Source organism: Capra hircus, chromosome 6 (genome assembly GCF_001704415.2).
Source record: "Capra hircus breed San Clemente chromosome 6, ASM170441v1, whole genome shotgun sequence".
Classification (NCBI taxonomy): domain Eukaryota; kingdom Metazoa; phylum Chordata; class Mammalia; order Artiodactyla; family Bovidae; genus Capra; species Capra hircus.
Genome location: NC_030813.1, coordinates 26604531 through 26627317, shown reverse-complemented (window position 1 = coordinate 26627317; position 22787 = coordinate 26604531). Strand labels below are relative to the sequence as shown.

At 37.1% G+C, this 22787-nt stretch overlaps 1 protein-coding gene across 5 annotated transcripts in view; it reads left to right on the top strand.

Annotated features, from left to right (window-relative positions):
• RAP1GDS1 (Rap1 GTPase-GDP dissociation stimulator 1) overlaps nt 1-20231 on the top strand; it is a 156253-nt gene extending 136022 nt beyond the window's left edge. For 4 of the 5 annotated variants that reach the window (XM_005681400.3, XM_005681397.3, XM_005681399.3 and 1 more), the window contains 6 exons: nt 2812-2946; nt 4340-4465; nt 5204-5343; nt 7248-7374; nt 11820-11948; nt 18458-20231. In XM_005681400.3, the coding sequence (XP_005681457.1) occupies nt 2812-2946; nt 4340-4465; nt 5204-5343; nt 7248-7374; nt 11820-11948; nt 18458-18585 (785 nt within the window). In that variant the 3' untranslated portion in view covers nt 18586-20231. The remainder of the gene's footprint in view (nt 1-2811; nt 2947-4339; nt 4466-5203; nt 5344-7247; nt 7375-11819; nt 11949-18457) is intronic. The other variant, XM_005681398.3, reaches the window with a different exon arrangement.

Below are 22787 nucleotides of genomic sequence, written 5' to 3'. Positions count from 1 at the left end.
CACCCTAATACCAAAACCTGACAAAGATGCCACAAAAAAAGAAAACTACAGGCCAATATCACTGATGAACATAGATGCAAAAATCCTCAACAAAATTCTAGCAATCAGAATCCAACAACACATTAAAAAGATCATACACCATGACCAAGTGGGCTTTATCCCAGGGATGCAAGGATTCTTCAATATCTGCAAATCAATCAATGTAATTCACCACATTAACAAATTGAAAAATAAAAGCCATATGATTATCTCAATAGATGCAGAGAAGGCCTTTGACAAAATTCAACATCCATTTATGATAAAATCTCTCCAGAAAGCAGGAATAAAAGGAACATACCTCAACATAATAAAAGCTATATATGACAAACCCACAGCAAACATTATCCTCAATGGTGAAAAATTGAAAGCATTTCCCCTAAAGTCAGGAACAAGACAAGGGTGCCCACTTTCACCGCTACTATTCAACATAGTTCTGGAAGTTTTGGCCACAGCAATCAGAGCAGCAAAAGAAATAAAAGGAATCCAAATTGGAAAAGGAGAAGTAAAACTCTCACTGTTTGCAGATGACATGATCCTCTACATAGAAAACCCTAAAGACTCCACCAGAAAATTACTAGAGCTAATCAATGAATATAGTAAAGTTGCAGGATATAAAATCAACACACAGAAATCCCTTGTATTCCTATACACTAATAATGAGAAAGTAGAAAAGGAAATTAAGGAAATAATTCCATTCACCATTGCAACAAAAAGAATAAAATACTTAGGAATATATCTACCCAAAGAAACTAAAGACCTATATATAGAAAACTGTAAAACACTGATGAAAGAAATCAAAGAGGACACTAATAGATGGAGAAATATACCATGTTCATGGATCAGAAGAATCAATATACTGAAAATGAGTATACTACCCAAAGCAATCCACAGATTCATTGCAATCCCTATCAAGCTACCAGCGGTATTTTTCACAGAGCTAGAACAAATAATTTCACAGTTTGTATGGAAATACAAAAAACCTCGAATAGCCAAAGCAATCTTGAGAAAGAAGAATGGAACTGGAGGAATCAACTTGCCTGACTTCAGGCTCTACTACAAAGCCACAGTCATCAAGACAGTATGGTACTGGCACAAAGACAGAAATATAGATCAATGGAACAAAATAGAAAGCCCAGAGATAAATCCACACACCTATGGACAGCTTATCTTCGACAAAGGAGGCAAGAATATACAATGGAGTAAAGACAATCTCTTTAACAAGTGGTGCTGGGAAAACTGGGCAACCACTTGTAAACGAATGAAACTAGATCACTTTCTAACACCACACACAAAAATAAACTCAAATGGATTAAAGATCTAAACGTAAGACCAGAAACTATAAAACTCCTAAAGGAGAACATAGGCAAAACACTCTCCGACATAAATCACAGCAGGATCCTCTATGATCCACCTCCCAGAATACTGGAAATAAAAGCAAAAATAAACAAATGGGATCTAATTAAAATTAAAAGCTTCTGCACAACAAAGGAAACTAGAAGCAAGGTGAAAAGACAGCCTTCTGAATGGGAGAAAATAATAGCAATTGAAGCAACTGACAAATCTCAAAAATAGACAAGCAACTTATGCAGCTCAATTCCAGAAAAATAAATGACCCAATCAAAAAATGGGCCAAAGAACTAAATAGACATTTCTCCAAAGAAGACATACGGATGGCTAACAAACACATGAAAAGATGCTCAACATCACTCATTATTAGAGAAATGCAAATCAAGACCACAATGAGGTACCATTTCACATCAGTCAGAATGGCTGTCATCCAAAAGTCTACAAGCAATAAATGCTGGAGAGGGTGTGGAGAAAAGGGAACCCTCCTACACTGTTGGTGGGAATGCAAACTAGTACAGCCACTATGGAGAACAGTGTGGAGATTCCTTAAAAAATTGCATAGAACTGCCTTATGACCCAGCAATCCCACTGCTGGGCATACACACCGAGGAAACCAGAATTGAAAGAGACACGTGTACCCCAATGTTCATCGCAGCACTGTTCATTATAGCCAGGACATGGAAACAACCTAGATGTCCATCAGCAGATGAATGAATAAGAAAGCTGTGGTACATATACACAATGGAGTATTGCTCAGCCATTAAAAAGAATACATTTGAATCAGTTCTGATGAGATGGATGAAATGAAGCCGATTATACAGAGTGAAGTAAGCCAGAAAGAAAAACACCAATACAGTATACTAACACATATATATGGAATTTAGAAAGATGGTAATGATAACCCTGTATGCAAGACAGTAAAAGAGACACAGATGTATAGAATGGACTTTTGGACTCTGATGGAGAGGGAGAGGGTGGGATGATTTGGGAGAAGGGTACTGAAACATGTATACTATCATGTAAGAAACGAATTGCCAGCCTATGTTCGATACAGGATACAGGGTGCTTGGGGCTGGTGCTCAGGAATGATCCAGAGAGATGATATGGGGTGGGAGGTGGGAGGGGGGTCCAGGATTGGGAACTCATGTACACCCGTGGCGGATTCATGTCAGTGTATGGCAAAACCAATACAGTATTGTAAAGCAAAGTAAAGTAAAAATAAAAATTAAAAAAAAATCTTATAATCACACTTCTCACTCAGTAAACAAACAAAAATCTCGTAAGTCTGCTGTGAGAAAGAGATGGAATTCATTTTATTTTTCTGTAGCTCCATTTTCCTTAATGTAGATAATGGGCTGGCATGAGTATTACAAAATATTTATAAATATTTTAAAGAGGGGAAAAATGTTTTCTGTTGTTATTTAGATGGAAATTGTATCCATATGGTAGACAATGGAATTGTAGAAAAACTTATGGATTTATTGGACAGACATGTAGAAGATGGAAACGTAACTGTTCAGCATGCAGCACTAAGTGCCCTCAGAAACCTAGCCATCCCAGGTACGTCGTAAGAATGGGAGCCAACTGTGTAAGAGATAAAATCTATTGTTTTGGAAAGATATTTACTTTATGTGATTTGTGGACCTACCCTAACCAAGAAAAGAAAAAATCATAGTCTTCAGATTGCTTACATTTTTCTTACTAATAAATGGAGATTATATGTTAGAGAAGTTTTCTGAGACTACACAAGCACAATCTTCCTTTTTCAGATTATTCAAATATTCTATTACGTTTTGTGAACTCCCAGATTTTCATCATACTGTATAGTTAAGATTTTTAAAGCATCTTCAGTTGAGGTAAGATAATGATATCAATTCATAGAATCCCCTAAAGATGATTTTTAAGAATTTTTTTTTCCCCTACAAGCAGACGTGACATTTTTTTCCTTTTGGACTTTTTGTATTGGGCTATAGCCAATTAGCAGTGTTGTGCTAGTTTTGGTGAACAGAAAAGGGACTCGGCCATACATATACATGTGTCCATTCTCCGCTAAAACCCACTCACATCCAAGCTGCCACATAACACTGAGCAAAGTTCTATGTGCTATACAGTAGGTCCTTGTTGGTTATCCATTTTAAATATAGCAGTGGGTACAGACATACAGTTTTTTTTTAACTAGCCTTAATGTGCCTTTTTGGATTATTAGTCTTTCAAAATAACATTATCATGGGAAATAATACAGGATATAGTTAAAACTATCCTGTTATTCTACTTTCTAATGGTAAATTTCTGGTTAGGTAAAAATAGTGTAACATATGAAAATGCAATCTATATAAAATAAATTTGTTTCATGTAGCAGATTAAGGTTGCTTATTAATGTCTATAATATCTATATTAACACACTTGAGTCAAGGATAGAGGTAAAAAGAGACATTTATTAAAGTTGAAGAATCATGCTTTTTGTAAATATGAAGACAACATTGTCAGATTTCCTTTACAAATTATTAGCTTTTTTTATTAGATTTGAAAAGCCAGTAAATGTGATTTCGTATGTTGTGCTTCTATCAGTTAAGTCCAGTTCAGTCGCTCAGTTGTGTCTGACTCTTTGCGACCCCATGAATCGCAGCACGCCAGGCCTCCCTGTCCATCATCATCTCCCGGAATTCACTCAAACTCACGTCCATCGAGTCAGTGATGCCATCCAGCCATCTCATCCTCTGTTGTCCCCTTTTCATCCTGCCCCTAATCCCTCCTCAGAGGATATTTATCCCCTAGACCTAGCATTCCCAATCCCATTCTTAAAATTAACAGAAAAGTAATAGGATTGTTTTTAAGTAGAAAAATGTAACATGGAGCCTTAAAGCTAATAAGACACTCAAAAATTATATTGAATTGAATGATTATCATCAAAAATGCTAACATAATTTTAACCAGTCTTTCTGTCTCTCTCTAGTTGTAAATAAAGCAAAGATGTTATCAGCTGGAGTCACGGAGGCAGTTTTGAAATTCCTTAAATCTGAAATGCCCCCAGTTCAGTTCAAACTCTTGGGAACATTAAGAATGTTAATAGATGCACAAGGTAAGAGAAATTCTTTCCTAAGGTGTATGTTTTGTATGAAAAAGGACCTGTTTTTAGCTTTCATAATTATGTAATCATAGAGATAAGTAGCAAATAAAAGGCAAAAGAGATTGGTTTTAGATCCCCATTAATTAATTTCCATATTTGTTATAATTGACTTTAAATGGAAATTATATTGTATTCTCTTCATTTGTAGGTATAATATAGGTTTTAGATTGATTTATTAACAGTTCTTGGAGGAATTTTTATGTTTTGGCATTTTCTATACTGATTTTACTTTGTCTTCAAAATCATTGTTTCAATACAGTGACAGTCAAAAAATTTTTTAATTTGTTTTACAAACAGGGAGATCATGTTTCTGTTTACAGAAACAATGAAAACTAATCCTCGGAATGAGTTATATTTATTTATTTCTAAATTCTGAACTTTATATGTATTGACTCCTTAGAGTACTGCTGAAAACTGTTTGGTACAGTTTTCCAGAGTACTAACAGACTACCAAGCTGAGCCAAAAGAGTATAAAGTTATTCCATTTTTTATAAAAGTCCATAACTTTATATAAAAAATCTCAATAATCTATTAGATGCAGAGTATTTTGTAGTTCTTATTTAACAAAGTTGTTGTGTTCTGTTTTTTAGACCTGTAATTTTCCTTCACACTCTCACATCTTTAACTAGCTGTTTTAGTTGATTGCCTATTATTGATTCATTCCTTTGTGGTTTGCCTTCTTTCCTATAGCAGAAGCTGCTGAACAACTGGGAAAAAATGTTAAATTAGTGGAGCGTTTGGTAGAGTGGTGTGAAGCCAAAGATCATGCTGGTGTGATGGGAGAGTCAAACAGACTGCTCTCTGCCCTCATACGACACAGTAAATCAAAAGTAAGTCTGAGGAAACCATCCATTTATTTATGAAACAGATTAAAAGAAGATGGCAAGAAAAAAATCTTAAAGGTACTCCTTGTCTTGAGTAAATCTCCTTCATATAAATAATTGACTTGACCACAGTAGCTATCCAGCTGGTTGGTCACAGGAATGTTCCTCCCCATCGCATGCTATCTCTGGGTGTCTTTCCCTGGAGCAAAAGCAGCTCGTAACTTGGACCTTCCTACCACCTGTCTCACCTAGAGCAGCCTGAAAGCCCATCCATTTCATTGGCACCAGTACAGGACCAAGTGTATTGTTGACGAGATGGAAAGTATTGAGAAAGAATAGCAAAATTAACTCCTGTGGTCCTCCTTTTACCTCTTCTCCATCATAACTGTGCTCTCTTGGGCCCAGAGACAGTCACCAAAGAGGGAGAGAAGTGGGCATTAAGATGAACTTTGTGCCAGGTTGATTCTGTAGAGAATTAAAACGCTCCCAAAGGATTTTAAGCAGCAGGGTGCCATTATTTGGTTTTCCTAGAAAGATGACTCTACGGCTTATTTACTAGGGGCAAGGAACACAAAGCTATTTCAAAAATATACATGCAAGATGATGAAGGGCTGAACTAAGGATTTGGGTTGAGTAATTTGAAATTGCTGATACTCAACCATTTTGACACAAAGAAATAAATAGCATATAGTTCAGCCTAATAGAAGCAGTGAGGATGGAAAAGAAGAGAAGGATTTGAGAAAGATGTGAGTGGTAGAATTGACAGAATTCAACATTGGGGTCAAAGGAGAAGGAGGTTTTAGAGAATTCCACGTTTGGGGCTTAGGACCAGGTGGGGTCATCATGTCATTCATCAAAATGAGAGACTGTGGGAAGAACTGACATTCCAACTAACTTGCTTATTCCCAGATCACTCTTCTGTCCTTCTTGGAGTCTTTACCATAATTCTTTGCTCCATTCCATGAGGTCTCTTACCAGTGGTTTCGTTTAGGCAAACCATAATTCTGTTAACTAGATTAAATCAGACAGACATGTTTTGGCATCTGGATCTGGAACTCTCAGATTCCTGTTACATGTGGCGGTTAGGCCAACAAGAACTTGAGTTTGAAGGCAACAAAACCCTAAGTGAGATGAAGACAAAAGTGAGTACTAGAAATAAGTGTAGCCATTTCTTTTCATCTAGCCTTTGCTGTATACTTTTATGTGTGCTTTTCATGTAATAATTTTGTATAACAAAAACCTATGAGATAGACACTTATATTATCTCAAGTGAAATCTCTGAGATGCAGAGAGCGTTTGTAATTTGCTCAAAGTCGGTGAGATTTATTGAGTCTGGAGCCCACTGCCCCACTGCCACAGGAAAGGACAGAGTTGAAGGTACTATGAGAAATTAGGGAGACAGAATTTTGGTTTAAGTTCTCAAGTCCTGTTGTATGTAATCTTACTTTGTCAGATACAACAAAGGTTTTAAGACTAAATAGATACATGCATACATATATACATAAAAAGCTTCACCTGGTTCGTCTGAAAGGCAGCCACCTGGTATTATATTAATAATAAACATTTGAAAGGAACTTTTTATTATTATTCCAAGATTTATTCTGTTTTGTTGATCTCATGGTAGGTGAACATTTGGGTCTGTGGCACTTTTGTTTGTTAGCTTCTAGAACTCTCTTCCTTGATATGAACTGCAGTGGTCTTTTTTGCTTAGGTAATTTAAGTTGTCATCTTTGAATTTATTTAAAGCTAAAAGCTTTTTACTTCTCTTCTGTGAAGAAAAAAAATTATGGTTAAATGTAATGATTCATAGGGAAACTGTCAGAAAACCACTTAACAGTGAATTGATTGATTGTAATGCAGTTTATGTTTAAAATTAAAGTTTATAATTTCATGATACTTATATATTGTAGGATGTAATTAAAACCATTGTACAAAGTGGTGGCATCAAGCATCTAGTTACCATGGCAACTAGTGAACATGTAATAATGCAGAATGAAGCCCTTGTTGCTTTGGCACTAATAGCAGCTTTAGAATTGGGTAAGTACCCCAGTGACAAACTTATTTTCTCCTATTTTTATCTTGGATGAAAGGAAGCACAGGAGTGGAATAGAAGTCAGACAAAACCTTTGACTAGAAGCATTTTGCCAGTGTGTGTTTATACTATATCTGAGTATATGGAAAATCATACTCTATAAGATTGTCACCATAGGTGTCCCTTTTGGTTGTCCTTTTGGTGACATTTTTAAGGCAATGCTTTAATGTTAGTTTGACTTTTAAATGATATCTCAAATTTTAGGCACTTAGGGAATTTCAGCAGGCCTCATGGGAAAATGAAATAATATTTAGAATACAGTAGCAAGCTTAGCGTCAGCTGCTCTTCCAGCCACCGAGAGCCTCTTCTGTCTACACTGCTGATTCTGTCTCTTGCTGGTCCCTTCTCGGCCACCATGGTTCCTATTGCTTTACAGCATCACCTTCATTCTAAATGTTCACCTTTTATGTCACTCTGCTGTGTATGTACACTCAGAATTCCCCCAAAGCAGAGTCTAAATGATTCAGTTAGTCTCTTCGTGGCAGTATCCCTGTTACTCAGAATTCTTCAGGAAAAGCTCACTCATAGACAAACAGTTTATGGGAGGCAACTTTGTGTCAGGAACCAAGCTCTGATACATAGTCAGCTGGAGACAATGAAAGTCACGTGGCCTGAGGTAAGACCTGAGGCTGCCTTACACAAAGGAGGCCTGTAGACATAGTAGACATGTCCTGTTCCATTCAGAGATACTCGGGTAAATACTGTTAACTTATCACTTCAGTTCTAAGTGATGACTTATGTCCATAACTCTCACTGTGGGGAATTCTCACTCTCACCATTATCCCAGGAAGGAGAAGCTAAAAGGTAAAAGTGGTATATCTTCCTCTAGTGTCAGATTTACTCAGATTTCAGGTATGAGAGATTTGAATTTTTTGTCCTCTTAACAGGTTATAAACTTTAAAACCATATATAATTAAAAAAAAATCATAGGATGTAAAAGTTTCCTGAATGTTAAAGCTAGAAAAGACTTCAAGCTTCCCAGGTGGCTCAGTGGTAAAGAATCTGCCTCCCAAAGGAGGAGATGCAGGAGGTGTGGGTTCCATCCCTGGGTTGGGAAGATCCCCTGGAGGAGGACATGGCAACCCGCTCCAGTATTCTAGCCTGGAGAATTTCACGGACAGAGGAGCCTGGGGGGCTACGGTCCATAGGGTCACAGAGAGTCAGATACAGCTAAGCACTCACGCGTGCACACACAAGACTTCAAGAAGATGTATGTCACTTTGGTCACTCAAGTTAAAGATGCTGTGGAGGTCAGTTTGAGTCCTGGCCTAGCCTACGATTTCCTCCACAGGTAGGGGAGATGACTTCATCAGAAACTATGATGAAGAGGTGAGAATTGGTGAGGACACTGAATGCCAAAGAGAGTTCATGACTTGATTCTGTAAAATGGCTTACCGTGATGAAGCAATTTTAGAAGATCCTTGACCTACCAACCTGGGGTGAATCTGGTCTTGTGCCCCTCATTACTAGTATCTTCTAAATAGGCTTTAATTTTGCCTTCTTCTTAATAACTGAGCATTTGCCTAAGTCAGATTACTTTACCATAGAACTATATAAAATGATAATACATAATCACATTTGTTATCATTATCACCTAGTGTTTCCTAGGCTCCTTGAGCCTAAGATTTAAAAAGAAGGCCATACTACCTTTTTAATATACAACACACTTTGAAAACCATATTTTTCCAAACCTGTATCCTTTCAGGTTTTGAGATACAATTAAGGAATTGTAAAATTTTTGTATGATAATAGTATTAAAGCAGCATTTTAAAGAGTCCTTTTTTTGTTGTTTTTTGGTAATTGTAAATTCACATGCAGTTAAAAGAGATAATAAAGATGCCACAGTTTGCCCAGTTTTGCCCAGTGGTAACATTTTGCAAACCTAGTATAACATCCCAACCCCTGATAAAATTTACCTCTAGTTCAGACTTCCCCAGTTTTACTTGTACTCAATTTCTATTTATGTTAAATTCAGTTTGATCACCTGTGTAGATGTATATGAACAGTTCTAACTCCACAAGGATCCTCCATTCATAACGACACTCATCTGCCTCCTACCCTCCTAATCCCTGGAAACCACTAACCTACCCTTCATTTCTAAATTTTTTTTTTCATTTCAGAAATGTATGAATGGAATCGTATATGACCTTTTGAAATCGGCTTTTTTTCATCAGCGTAATTTCGTCATTGATGTGTGTCTATAGTTTATTCCTTCTCATTAGTATTTAGTATAGTATTTAGAATAGTATTTTATGATTTGTATGTACCATGACTTGTTTAACCATTCACCTATTGAAGGACATCTGGGCTGATTCTACTTTGGGACTTCTAAAAATAATGCTGCAAAGAACATTCATGTATAGGATTTTATGTAAACACAAATTTTCATTTTTCTGGATAAATGCCTAGGAGTTATAACTGCTAGGTTGTATGATAACTGCATGTTTGATTTTTTAAGAAATAACAAACTTTATGAGAGTGGCTCTGGAAAACATTACATTCCTGCCAGCACTGTATAACTGACCTAGTTTTCTCTTTACCCTCACCAATATTTAATATTATCCCTAATTTTTAAAACTACAGATGTTGAACATCTTTATGTACTTCTTTTCCATCTTATATATTCCTTGGTGAAATACCTGTGTCTTTTGCCAATTTTCTAATTTTTTTTTAAACTATTGAGTTTTAAGGATTATTTGTGTCCTGAAAGTCCTGTAGTTTTACATTTAAGTCTGTAAGATCCTTTTTTAGTTAATATCTATATAAAATGTGAGATTTGGGTCAGGGTTTCTTTTTTTTTTTTTTCCCCTTGCTTATGGATCTACTTGCCCCAGCACCATTTGTTGCAAAGGCTGTCTTTCCTCTGAACTGATTTCGTCAAAAATCAGTTGAGCATATTTCTGTGGATCTGCTTCCAGGATCTTCTTTCAGTTCCTTTGTCCTATGTGTCTGTCTCTCTACCAACACCACACTGTCTTGATAACTGTACCTATATAGTGATCTTCATATCAAGTAGAGAAATTCCTCCCACTTTATTCTTCTTTATCAAGATTGTTTACCTCTTTTAGGACCTGTGGTTTCCCACACAGATTTTAGTATACGCTTACCTATTTTCTCTAGAAAATCCTATTGGGATTTTGATAGGATTTGCAGGGTACCGTTCTCTTAAAGATACATTCTAGATTACATACAGAGGAACTTATGTGACTATAGGATTTGCTCCAAAATACCTTGGAGTGGGTGAGAATAGGTGGATAAGAAGAGAGACGGAGAATACACAATTGGCCATGATAATTTTTTTAATTTTTTTTTAACACCAAAAACATTTTGTATTGAGGTATAACTGATTAACAAAGTTGTGATAGTTTCAGGTGAATAGGGAGGGGACTCAGCCATACATATACATGTATCCATTCTCCCCCAAATCCCCCTCACATCCAGGCTGGCGCATAACATTGAGCAGAGTTCCATATGCTATAGAATAGGTCCTTGTTGGTTATCCATTTTAAATATCGCAGTGTGTACATGACTTTCCCAGAGTTCTTAACTATCCCTTCCCCCTGGCAACCATGAGTTTGTTTTCTAAGTCTGTGAGTCTCTTTGTGTTTTGTAAGTAAATTCATTTGTATCATTTTGTTTTAGATTCCACGTAAAGGGATGTCATACGCTATTTCTCCTTCTCTGTCTGACTGACTTCACTCAGTATGGCACTCTCTAGGTCCATCCATGTGGCTACAAATGGCCTTATTGCGTTCCTGTTAATGGCGGGGTAATATTCCATTGTGTGTGTGTATATATACACCGCATCTTCTTTATCCATTCCTCTGTGGATGGACATTGAGGTTGTTTCCGTGTCTTGGCTATTGTAAAGAGTGCTGCAATGAACGTTGGGGTGCATGTGTCTTTTGGGGCCATGCTTTTCTCCAGATATATGCCTCAGGAGTTGGGATTGCAGGGTCATAGGGTAGTTCTATTTCTAGCTTTTTAAGGAACCTCCATACTGTTCTCCATGATGGCTCTACCAGTTTACATTCCCACCAACAGTCCAGGGTTCCCTTCTCTCCCCAGCCTCTCCAGCATTTGTTGTTTGTGGATTTTTTGATGGTAGCCATTCTGACAGGTGTGAGGTGATATCTCACTGTAGTTTTGATTCCCATTTCTCTAATAACTAACGATGTTGAACATCTTTTCATGTACCTATTTGGTCATGATAATTTTTGAAGATGGTGACAGTACATAGTGTATCTGTCATACCATCTTTTCTGCTTATCAGTTCCTTTCAGAAGGTTTAACATGATCATTTTCTAAAAGGGGAAGCAATTTTTAGCCAGACTATACCAGGTTTATACCCAGTGAATATAACTGATCCTTTAATTATTTCATGTTCCAGGTACTGCTGAGAAAGACCTAGAAAGTGCTCAGCTTGTACAGATCTTGCACAGGCTGCTAGCAGATGAGAGAAGTGCTCCTGAAATCAAATACAATTCCATGGTCCTGATCTGTGCTCTCATGGGATCTGGTATGTGTTTCCTCTGTCATTTGATATTCATCAACATATGGTTGACATTAAATATAAAATAATAGTAAATGGTGGCTTTGGGTTTTAAAAGCATTAAAAATTTATGGAAGATATAGGGTTACATTTACATTGCAAATACTTTCAAAAGATTCTTAGTAATAAAAATTATATAGCACACTATAGGTAAAAGTCAGTTAAGAAATTAATAGGTTTAAGTTTCATTAACCCTAAAATATTATTTTATATAAAGAACAAGTTCTGATTTTGTGTACCATGATATCAGCTAAGTAATTGGTTCAAGAGATTGGCATATCTTGGTCTATCTTTCATGGACATTGGAGAAGGGCATGCATCCTGCTGTTACCGAGTGGTGAGTGTTATAAATGTTAAGATCCTTTTGCTTGGCAGTGGTGTTTCTATTGATATACTCTTACTGATTTTCTACTACTTCTGTCAATTATTGAGAGAGCGGTGTTGAAGTTTCCAGCTGTAAATGCTGATCTGTCTTTACCTCCCTTCAGTTCTATCAGGTTTTGCTTCATATATTTTGCAGCTCTAAAGGTGCATGCACCTTTAGGATCACTGTGCCTTCCTAGAGAATTTACCTTTTCATCCATATGTAACATTTCTCCCTGTCTCTGGTAGTAATCTTTGCTCTGAAGTCTATGTGATATTAATATAGCTACTCCTACTTTCTTTTGAATAACATTCACTTGGTTCTTTCCTACCCTTTTAGATTCAGTCTGCTGTATCTTGTATTTGAAGTGTAGGCAGCGTGTTGTTAGGTCATGTGTTTTTAATCCACTCTATCATCCACTACCCTTTTTTCTTTTTTAATGCTTAAGGATTACATAATTTCATCCAGAGTTGGTTGTCAGTATCATTACTACCATTTATTAGACAAGGAAGCCAAGACTGTGAAGGAAATAAGCACCACATTGCAGTGGTGCTGGGTGAGGAGTGGTGAATGTCAGTAGTCCTGTCTGGTTAGCCACTTCCAAGGTGATGGTAACAGTCAAGATGGTGGGCAGTAGAGGCGGGTGAGTATCAGGAAAGCCTCTCTGGAATTGAGCCTTGATAGGCAGGGTTGAGTTTCTAGATAGACTTTTTTGTGCATACACCAAGGGTGGATCTGTCTCTTGGGATAGGGTCACCTCATCCAGGTACAAAACCAGAATGGTGGTTTACCCCTTTATAATGAGAAGTATGACTGCCACTGAGCTCAGAACACCGCAGATGCATGTCTGGTGGATTGACTCCTTCAGGGCAGACAGGCACCAAGGGCCGCTTGATGAGCTTTGATCAAAACAAGGAGAGTTAACTGAGGGGACTGTGTAATGGCATCAGGTCTGTGTGGCTTTCTCTGCAGCTATGTCAGCTGTGCTAAAGGAGCTGGAATCACGGAATCCCTTGGCTTGGGCTCCGTCTCTTTGGATGTTGCTGACGTGGCTCTTGTCTGCATCGCCCATGTTAGTGTTTTCTGTTGTGTTCTGCTATACTGACTAATGCCGCAGTATTCCTCTGCTTTGGGATAATTGCTGATATTTTCCACACATCCTGCTTGGGCAACCCCCCAGATGTTACAATTTTCCTTAAGAAGAGTGTATCCATTCTCAATTGGACCAATAAATAAAATAAATGGTCAAGAGGCTCTTGTGTTAAGTCTTTAGTTAGTTAGAGAGTATTGTCTATTGTCTTTGGGTATTTTCTGAATTTTCTTTTCTATTTTTGTTCTGTTAGACAAAAATAAAAATATTATTTGCTTTACTGGTAAGTTTGTTTTTCTATAATATGAAATCCAAGTTGGAGAGCAGTGGGGGGGAAAAGTGTGTGTTGCTTAATCAGTAAGCAAAAATCATTTACTGTTTCTTTATATTTTTTTTTATTACTATAGTTTTTAATATTTAAACTAAAAAAAAAAAATTTGCCCATTCCTCCAACCCCCAATCCCTGCCCCTTGTAACCACCAATCTGTTCTCCGTATCTAATGAACTTGGTATTTAGATTCCACATATAAGAGAGATCGTGTGGTATTTATCTTTCTTTGTCTCATTTCACTTAGAATAGTCCCTCAAGGTCCAGCCATATTGTCATAAATGGCAAGATTTTATTTTTCATGGCTGAATAGTATTCCATTATACAAACACACCATCATTTCTTTACTCATTCATCTATCCTTGGACACTCACATTGCTGCTGTATCTTGGTTTTTGTAAATAATACTGCAGTAAGCATGGAGGTGCTGGTGCATGTGTCTTTTCAATTTAGTGATAGTTCCCCTTTATACACTTAGAACCACATGAGTGTTGTTATAATTTTTGTTTTCAAGCATCAAACATAATCCAGAAAACGCTTGAGGAAAGGAAAGCTATTGTATTTATCTGTGTCTTTGCTATATCTGTTCGTTCTTTCTGATGTTCCAAGATTGCTTTTTTTAAAAAACATTCTCTTCCTGTTTAAAGAATCTCCTTTAGCCATTATTTTAAGTTAGGTCTGCTTGTATCAAATTCTCATTTCCTTTATTATTCCTCACTTATTCATTTTCTTTGAGCGTATCTTGATTTCCTCTTCATTTCCAAAAATATTTTCTCTGTATGGAATTCTAGGTTGACAGTTCTTTTCTTTCAAAACTTGAAAATGTTGTGCTACTTTCTTCTGGCCTCCGTGGTTTCTTATGAGAAACCCATCATCTCCGGGTTTGTTTTGCCCTTGTAGGTAAGGTGTCATTTCTGACCTAAGAGTTTCTTTTGTTAATAGTTTTCAAAAGTTTGATTATACTTTGCCTTGGCATGAATTTCTCTGGGATTATCCTATGTAAGGTTTGTTCAGCTTCTTGACTCTATAGGCTTTTTGTCTTTTGCTAAATTTGGAAAGTCCTTAATCATATTTCTTCAGGTACTTTTTCAGTCCCACCCTATTCCTCTTGTCCTTCAAGGCCTCTCATGACACAAATGTGAGCTGTTTAGTTATATCCCTCAAGGCTCTGAAGTTTTGTTCATTTTTTTTCCAGCTTATCACCTCTCTTTTGTTGAGATTGGGTAATTTGTATTCCTTTGTCTTAAAGTTCACTGATTATTTCTTCTGTCTTTTCCATTCTGTTCTTGAGCCTATCAAGCTTTTTATTGCAGCCACTGTGGAAAAGAGTACAGTGTCTCTTCAAAAAAATTAAACAATTATTATATGACCTAGCAATTCTACTTCTGTGTATATATGCAATATACATATACATGTATATAGTTCTGAGTTCCAAAAATTTCTGTTCTTTATATCTTCTGTTTCCTAGCTGATATCATTTGTTTCAAGCATGTTCATGATTGTTCGGATATTTTTTAATGTAAAATATACATGTAATTTGCCATTTGAACCATTTTAAGTGTAGATTAAGTTCATTCTTCTCTCTGTGCAGTCATCCCTATCATTCTCCTCCAGGCCTTTTTCTTCTTTCTAAACTGAAACTCACTCTGTACACTTTAAACAATAACTCCCTAGTCACCCCTCTCCCCAGCTTTTAGCAACCACAGTTTTATTTTCTATCTTTATGAATTTGAATACTCTTTGTACCCTGTGTAAATGGAACCAGACAATATTTTTTCTTTTGTGTCTGGCTTATTTTCCCTTAGCATGATATTTTCACGGCTCATCTATGTGTAGCGTGTCAGAACTCCACTCTTTCTTAAGGCTGAAGAATGTTCTGTTGTTTGTATATATTACACTTTGTTTATCCATTCACCCAGTCAGTGGACATTTGGATTATTTTCACCTTTTGGCTGCTGTAATGCCACTCTGAACATAGGTACACAAATATGAGTTCCTTCTTTCAGTTAGTTTGCATATATATACAAAAGGGGAATTGCTAGGCCGTACAGCAATTCTGTGTTTAATTTTTGAGGAAACACTGTACTCTCTTCCCCAGTGGCTGCACCATTTTTACGTTCCCACCAGAAGTGCACGTAGGTTCCCGTTTATACATCCTCACTGATACGCTCTTCTGTCTTGAGAGCCATCCTAATGGGTGTCAGGTATTAACTTACTGTAATTTTGATTTGCTTTTCCCTAATGATTAGTGATGTTGGGGATCTTTAGTTGCTCATTGGCCATTTGTATACCTTCTTGATGAAATGTTTATTCAAATCCTTTTGCCTATTTTTTATTTGGGTTGTTTCTTGTTGGTTGTTGAAGTTCTTTATATGTCCTGTATATTATATCCTTATTGGACATATGATTCACACATATTTTCACCTGTTTCAAGAATTGCCTTTTCACTGTCATGTCCTTTGACACCCAGAAGTTTTTGATTTTGATGTAGTCCAGTTTCTCTTTTTCCTTTTGTTGCCTAGGTTTTTAAGTTTTTTAGTTTAAAGTCTCTTAGAGTTTTAGCTCTTATGTTCAGGTCTCTGATCTATTATGACTTAATTTTGGTATTGTGATGTAAGATGGGTTTGTTTTATATGGCCCTTATTATGTTGAGGTCTGTTCCCTCTATGCCCACTTTCTGGAGAGTTTTTATCATAAATAGGTCTTGAATTTTGTCAAAAGCTTCTTTATCTAGTGAGATGATCATATGGTTTTTATCCTTTAATTTGTTGTGTTGCATCCCTGGGATAAATCCCACTTGATCATGATGTATGATCTTTTTAATGTATTGAGTTTTTTTTAATGTATTGAATTTGTGTTTGTTCTTTAATTTATATTAAAATATAGTTGACATACAATATTAGCTTCAGGTATACAACATAGCAATTCAACATTTATATATATATATATATATAAATTTATATATATTCATTGTTATGAATTGATCACCACTATAAGTCTAATAAACCATCTGTCACCATACAAAATTAATGCAATATCATTGACTATATTCCCTATAGTGTACATTACATACCCCTGACTTAATCATTATTATACTCCAATATAAAAAAAAAGTGTTGTGACAGTTTCAGGTAAACCTTTTACTGCATTGTTGGATTTGGTTTGCGAATATTTTGTTGAGGATTTTTGTGTCTGTGATCATCAGTGATACAGGCCTGTAAATTTCTTTTTTGGTGTTATCTTTGGTTTTGGTATCAGGCATGATGGCTTCATGGAATGTTTGAGAGTGTTCCTTCCGCTTGATTTTTTGGACTAGTTTAAGAAAGATAGGTGTTAACTTTTCTCTAAATACTTGATAGAATTCACCTGTGAAGCCATCTGGTCCTGGACTTTTGTTGGGAGGTTTTTAATCATATTTTCCATTTCATCACTTGTGACTATACCAGGAAGAAATGGAAAATATAAACAGACCAGTCTTGGGAGATTGTACCTTTCTAAGAATTTGTCCATTTCTTCTAGGCTGTCCATTTTATTGGTATATAGTTTCTTGTAGTGGTCTCATGATCCTTTGTATTCCTGTGGTGTCTATTATAACCTCTTTTTCATTTTAAATTTTATTGATTTGAGCCTTCTCCATTTTTCTTGACAAGTCTGGCTAAAGGTTTATCCATTTTTATCTTTTCAAAGAAGCTTTCTGTTTTCTTCATCTCTGTCACATTTATTTCTGCTAAGTCTGTCTTTCTTTCCACTGACTTTGGGTTTTTGTTCTTCTTTGTCTAGTTGCATTAGATGCAAATAGATTGTTTGAGATTTTTCTTGTTTCCTGAGGTAAGATTGTATTGCAGTAAACTTCACTCTGAGAACTGATTTTTCTGTGCCCCATAGGTTTTAGATTATTTGCTTTTGTTTTCATTTGTCTCTAGGTATTTCTTTTTTAAATTTCCTCTTTGATTTCTTCAGTGAGCTAGTGGTTGTTTGATAACATATTGTTCAGCTTCCACATGTGTATATTTTACAGTTTTTCCTATAGTTAATTTCCAATCTCATTGCACTGTCAGAAAAGATACTTGATATGATTTCACGATTCTTGAATTTACCAAGGCTCACTGTGTGGCCCAACATGTGGTCAGTCCTGGAGAATGTTCCATGTGCACTTGAAAGTGTTTTCTGCTGCTTTTGGATGGAATGCTCTAGAAATATCAATTATTTCAAAATCTATTCTGAGTATTGCTACTCCAGCTGGTCTTATACCTCAGTTTTATCAAAATAAACATACCAGTTTGAGGAATGCTAATCACATAAAACTTATGGCCTTGAGAGGAATCCTGTATTTTACTGTAATTGAAGTTAAATAGAGCAAGAGAAAGAAGATAGGAAATCTGAAAAGGAGTCTACTATCACAGAAATTTGTCGAAAGGAGGTGAGGTATAACTTTTTTAATTGGAGGATAATTGCTTTACAATGTTGTGTTGGTTTCTGCTGTACAGCAGCATGAATCAGTTGTAAGTATGCATGTTTCCCCTCCCTCTGGAGAGGTAAAACCTTTTTATTTGCCACAAAATTTAAAACAGATCTGTTTTTGTAACTCAGCATCATTTAACCAAGCATTCTGGATATATGCTTTGGGCAGTGTGTATAGTAAGAGTAGAACACTCTAATAGAAGCATACCTGTGGTCCTGTTTTTGTCTTCCAGAATCCCTGCACAAGGAAGTTCAGGATCTGGCCTTTCTAGACGTCGTGTCTAAACTTCGCAGTCATGAGAACAAAAGCGTTGCTCAGCAGGCCTCTCTCACAGAGCAGAGACTGGCTGTGGAGAGCTGAGAACTGCCCCTCCCCGACACTCCTCTCATTTCCCCTTTGTCCTCCATCCAGCTGCCTCTTCGGCCTCATCCTCTTCCACATCACTTGTGCATGCGTGTAACGTTCCAATGCCAACTGAAGAACTGCTGTAGGTACCTGCCCAATAAGATTTCTAAACCCATTAGTTAGTGTGAACATGAATTTGTCAAGAACCAGTCTCCACCCATAACTGTTTTCTTGTATTCCTGTTGCTTGAGCTCCATTAAGTAGGATGTGCATGTTGTAGTCCTGTGATGACGTAAACTTGGTACTACACAGTGACTTGCTCCTCACCCTTGGTAAACTGCATACTAACGTGCTGGTAAATTAGAAACAAGTGAGAACGCAGCAGGATCTGATTAGCTCATGAACAATGGGATTGAATCGTAAAAATAGCTCCATTTATTGGTGCTTGGAAAGCACAGTGACCAAAAAACCTGTATGGCTGCTTATTTGTTAGTCTTACCTACTAATGTCCAATCCGTGGTACCTAGAGTTAAATAAAGTCCAACGCTCTCACTCTTTACCCTATGGTTTCTTCTTCTTCCTTTGTAGTCTCTTGAAACTGCCACAAACTTGCAAGACTTCCTGAGGTTTTTTTAATTTCATATTTAATTGGCCATCATCAGTACCCTGATGCTGAAAACGTTTGTAGTTTTCAACATAAAACTTAAGGGGTTGAAGAATATTACACTAATACATCTTGTTTTTTGCCTGTATTTTAGATTTTGGTATATGTAGGTTCACCTCAGAATTTCTTCCATCAGTTAACATTGTCCAGCACATGTCTTTAAAAATCACTTGGCATTTGTTTTCAACTGAGAAATTTGAGTATAGCTCATTGGAGAACGGATTTTGTTTTTTATCATCCAGCTTGAGAGCCAGAAGTTTCCTCAGTCTTAGCCCTTTTAAATTTTATGTGAGACATATGCAGGACACAAAGTTTCAGAAATGTTTGTCTAAAGAAAGGAAGCAGGTTATAAAAGCCATAGCAGCCAGTCCAGTTCATTCTGCAGATGGCCTCATTCTAGTAGCTGTTCGCACTTCCCACCTCTGCTTTTCACAGAGAACTTCAGTAGATCTTAAAGCCTAATGGAAAAGTGACAGTGCCAAGACTCAAGATGAGAAGACCCCCTTGGCAAAATGTAGTATACTCTTCACTGCCACTACCACCACCACCACCACCACACGGGTTTTTAGAGCTTTGAAACTCAATCTTTGTAAATTAATCAGGACACCCCTGTGACATACCTGCCTTCTCCGTATGCTTAAGGTTGACGAATACTAGCTGAAAGGTAAGGCGGGCTCCTTGCTCTCCAGCACTGATGCTCCACACCTCTGGCGGGTGCTCGAAGGTGGACTTCTGACTCTGAAATAGCTGTCATTCAAGAACGTTAAAACCCCAGTGGAGGTAAAAGAACCTTTTGACTGACTGCCCTTTGATGTCCAAGAAAAGGAAGATTATCGTGAGTGCTTATGCTACATTTACTGTAAGAATGATCTTGTTCATTGTCTCCTCCTGGGCTGGATAGTGGACTGTATTTTAGGTTTTGAAAGATATCTATAATGTTGCATAAGAGGCTGTCCATATTAATAACTAAATAAATAGTATATCAAACTGTAATGGCATCATTTGCTTTATTTGTATATTGTACTTCTATTTCCAGCTCCTAGAATAGTACCTGCTGATCTCTGGTGGTCAGTAGATATTCACTGAGTGACTCCCTACTTCCATGAAACTTCCAGAGTGCCTGAACTATGTCTAGATATATAGAGAAATTGAGATGTAGGTATTTGTCTGACTTCAGGGACTTTTTTTTTCTTTTTTGATAGTAGGATGTCTCTACTGAAAAGCATTATACAGAAAACCTCAGAACAAAAGCATCCAAAAATCATGGATTTAAGAAAAGACACTAAACGGGCCAGCTGCCAGCAATCAAGTTGCTGATATGCTAGGAACTCTCATCTTCGGCAAAACGAAATGCAATTCAAATCACCAGTTGTTCTACAGAGAGACCAGAGGCTGTGCCCTTAGGATGACAGGGCTCCACCGAACTCAGGATGTGCTGCTGTGCGGTGGGTGGGAGCCCACAGACCATACCATCCCTCTCCCACTACTTCGTTTTAGATTCCACCTTTACATTAGTTTGCTGCTCGTAAGAGTGCATTCTGACGGAAAGATGGGAGGTGCCACACAACAAAGCTTTTATTACCAGTTTGTGCCAGGACTGGAGCACAGATGAAAAGCAAAAAGGCCAAAACTTAGAGGGGAGATGTCTGAGTGAAATGCACTGCAATGTCCTCCCTTCCTCCCTCCCGGCCCTGTTAGCTCCTTGGAATCTTGCTAACCACCCCACCCAGAGTGAACCCATACTGTGCTCAAAGCAAAATTGATTAAATACTGGCCCACAACCCTGTGTTTTCCTTGATAAAATATGCTTTGAGCATACTCTGATAACAGTGGAGATGTGGAACAAAGTTTTTCAGTTCTAAAACAATTTCCTCTTGGGTGCAACAGGATGCTCTTGGATATAAGGATTAGTTTGAATTGTTCTGAAAAACCCTGCATGTGAACATTTCAAAAAGAAGTACTGTTTGGTATCATCTGAAGGCTTATTATCTAACTCTGCTGAACATTAAGGGTGAAGCTGTCTATTACTTAGGTGAGCATTATCCTTCGTATCCAACTGTTACTAGAATCAGCATGCTTAAAAGACACTGCTTAATGTGAGGAAGCCGTACATTTGAATTATACAAGTGTCTGTTAAAAAAACAGTGATAATTTGGGGTGAATCTTCATGGCTATAACCAGGAAAATTGAGGGGTTTTCCCACAGATATGGTCTATTAGTTTATGTAGTTATATGCCATATAGCTTCATAGATAGGTTTTAAAGGTGTGTCTAAAATGTTGAAATAGCTATTTTAAAAAGTGTGGTAAGTGGAAGGAGTAAGGTCTCTGGATACTGTCTCTCCTGTAGTGACATCTTGGTTCTGTTACATACTGGCTGTGTGACCGTCACCACGTTACTTAAACTCTCTGGGCCTGTTTTCTTATTGCATTTAATAATCTCTACCTTCTAGAGTTTTTCTGACAATTGAAACTTTTAAAGAGGCTGACATTGAGGCTGGAGGGAACTGGCATCTCGTGGCCTAAACTGTACTCCCCACCGTGCCCTGGGAATTCAGAGAACAAGAGCCAAACAGGAGAACTAGCTCTACATAGATAGAGAAATTGAGACTTTGATGTTTGTCTGACTTGAGAGAATTTCTTTTGATATTAGGTTCTGTCTCATTAATTGTGTCTCTTACTAGTTTCTGGAGAAGGAAATGGCAACCCACTCCTGTATTCTTGCCTGGGAAATCCCATGGACAGAGGAGCCTGGCGGGCTACTGTCCATGGGGTCACAAAAGAGACACAGCTTAGCAACTAAAAACAATTCATAGTCTCAGGAGCACCCAGTTATCCTCCATGTGGAATGCATAACCCCTTACCTCCTTCCTGAAACGGAGATGGCCAGGTGGGCAGAGCAGGCCTTGAGCATAGCTCCCCACTGTAGTATTTCCTCTTTCTGTCTCAGATTTCTTCATCTGTAAAGTGGGAATCACAGCACTAGCTCAGTGATATTAGCTTCTGTTAGCAGAATTACTAAATCAATATAATTAAAGCTGTAGTACTATGAGTTTTTTCTCAATATAGAAACAAAACAATCCCCCTTTCCCATTTTCAGTGCTGCCAATTGTTTATATATACAGTATACCTTTTTAATATACATACTTCGTGTTTTTCTTAGATATAATTGCTGTGTGCTTTGCATAACAGTTTATGGTAGCTGTGCCCTGAATCCTCTGGTAGGATCCACCTATTTATCATTATGCTTCTTGACTAGACAGAGTCCCTGTTTCAGGGGTAAGGTATTACTAGTTTCTTATTTACTGTATATGGTCAGCTACAGTATTTGAAAGAAAAAAAATGAGCTTTGCATGGAATTTATGCTCCAGAGTTCAGTAGTTCAATTTATTTATTCTTTCTCAATTGACTTTTTAAAGTTCATTATTTCCTTATCCTTATTGTGTTTGTTCCCAGAAAAACAAACAAACCCTTTTACCAAATTGAGCTTTTCAGCCATGGCCATAGAGGTTGTAATCTAACAACATTTCAAAAAAATGGGCAATATGCATCTGT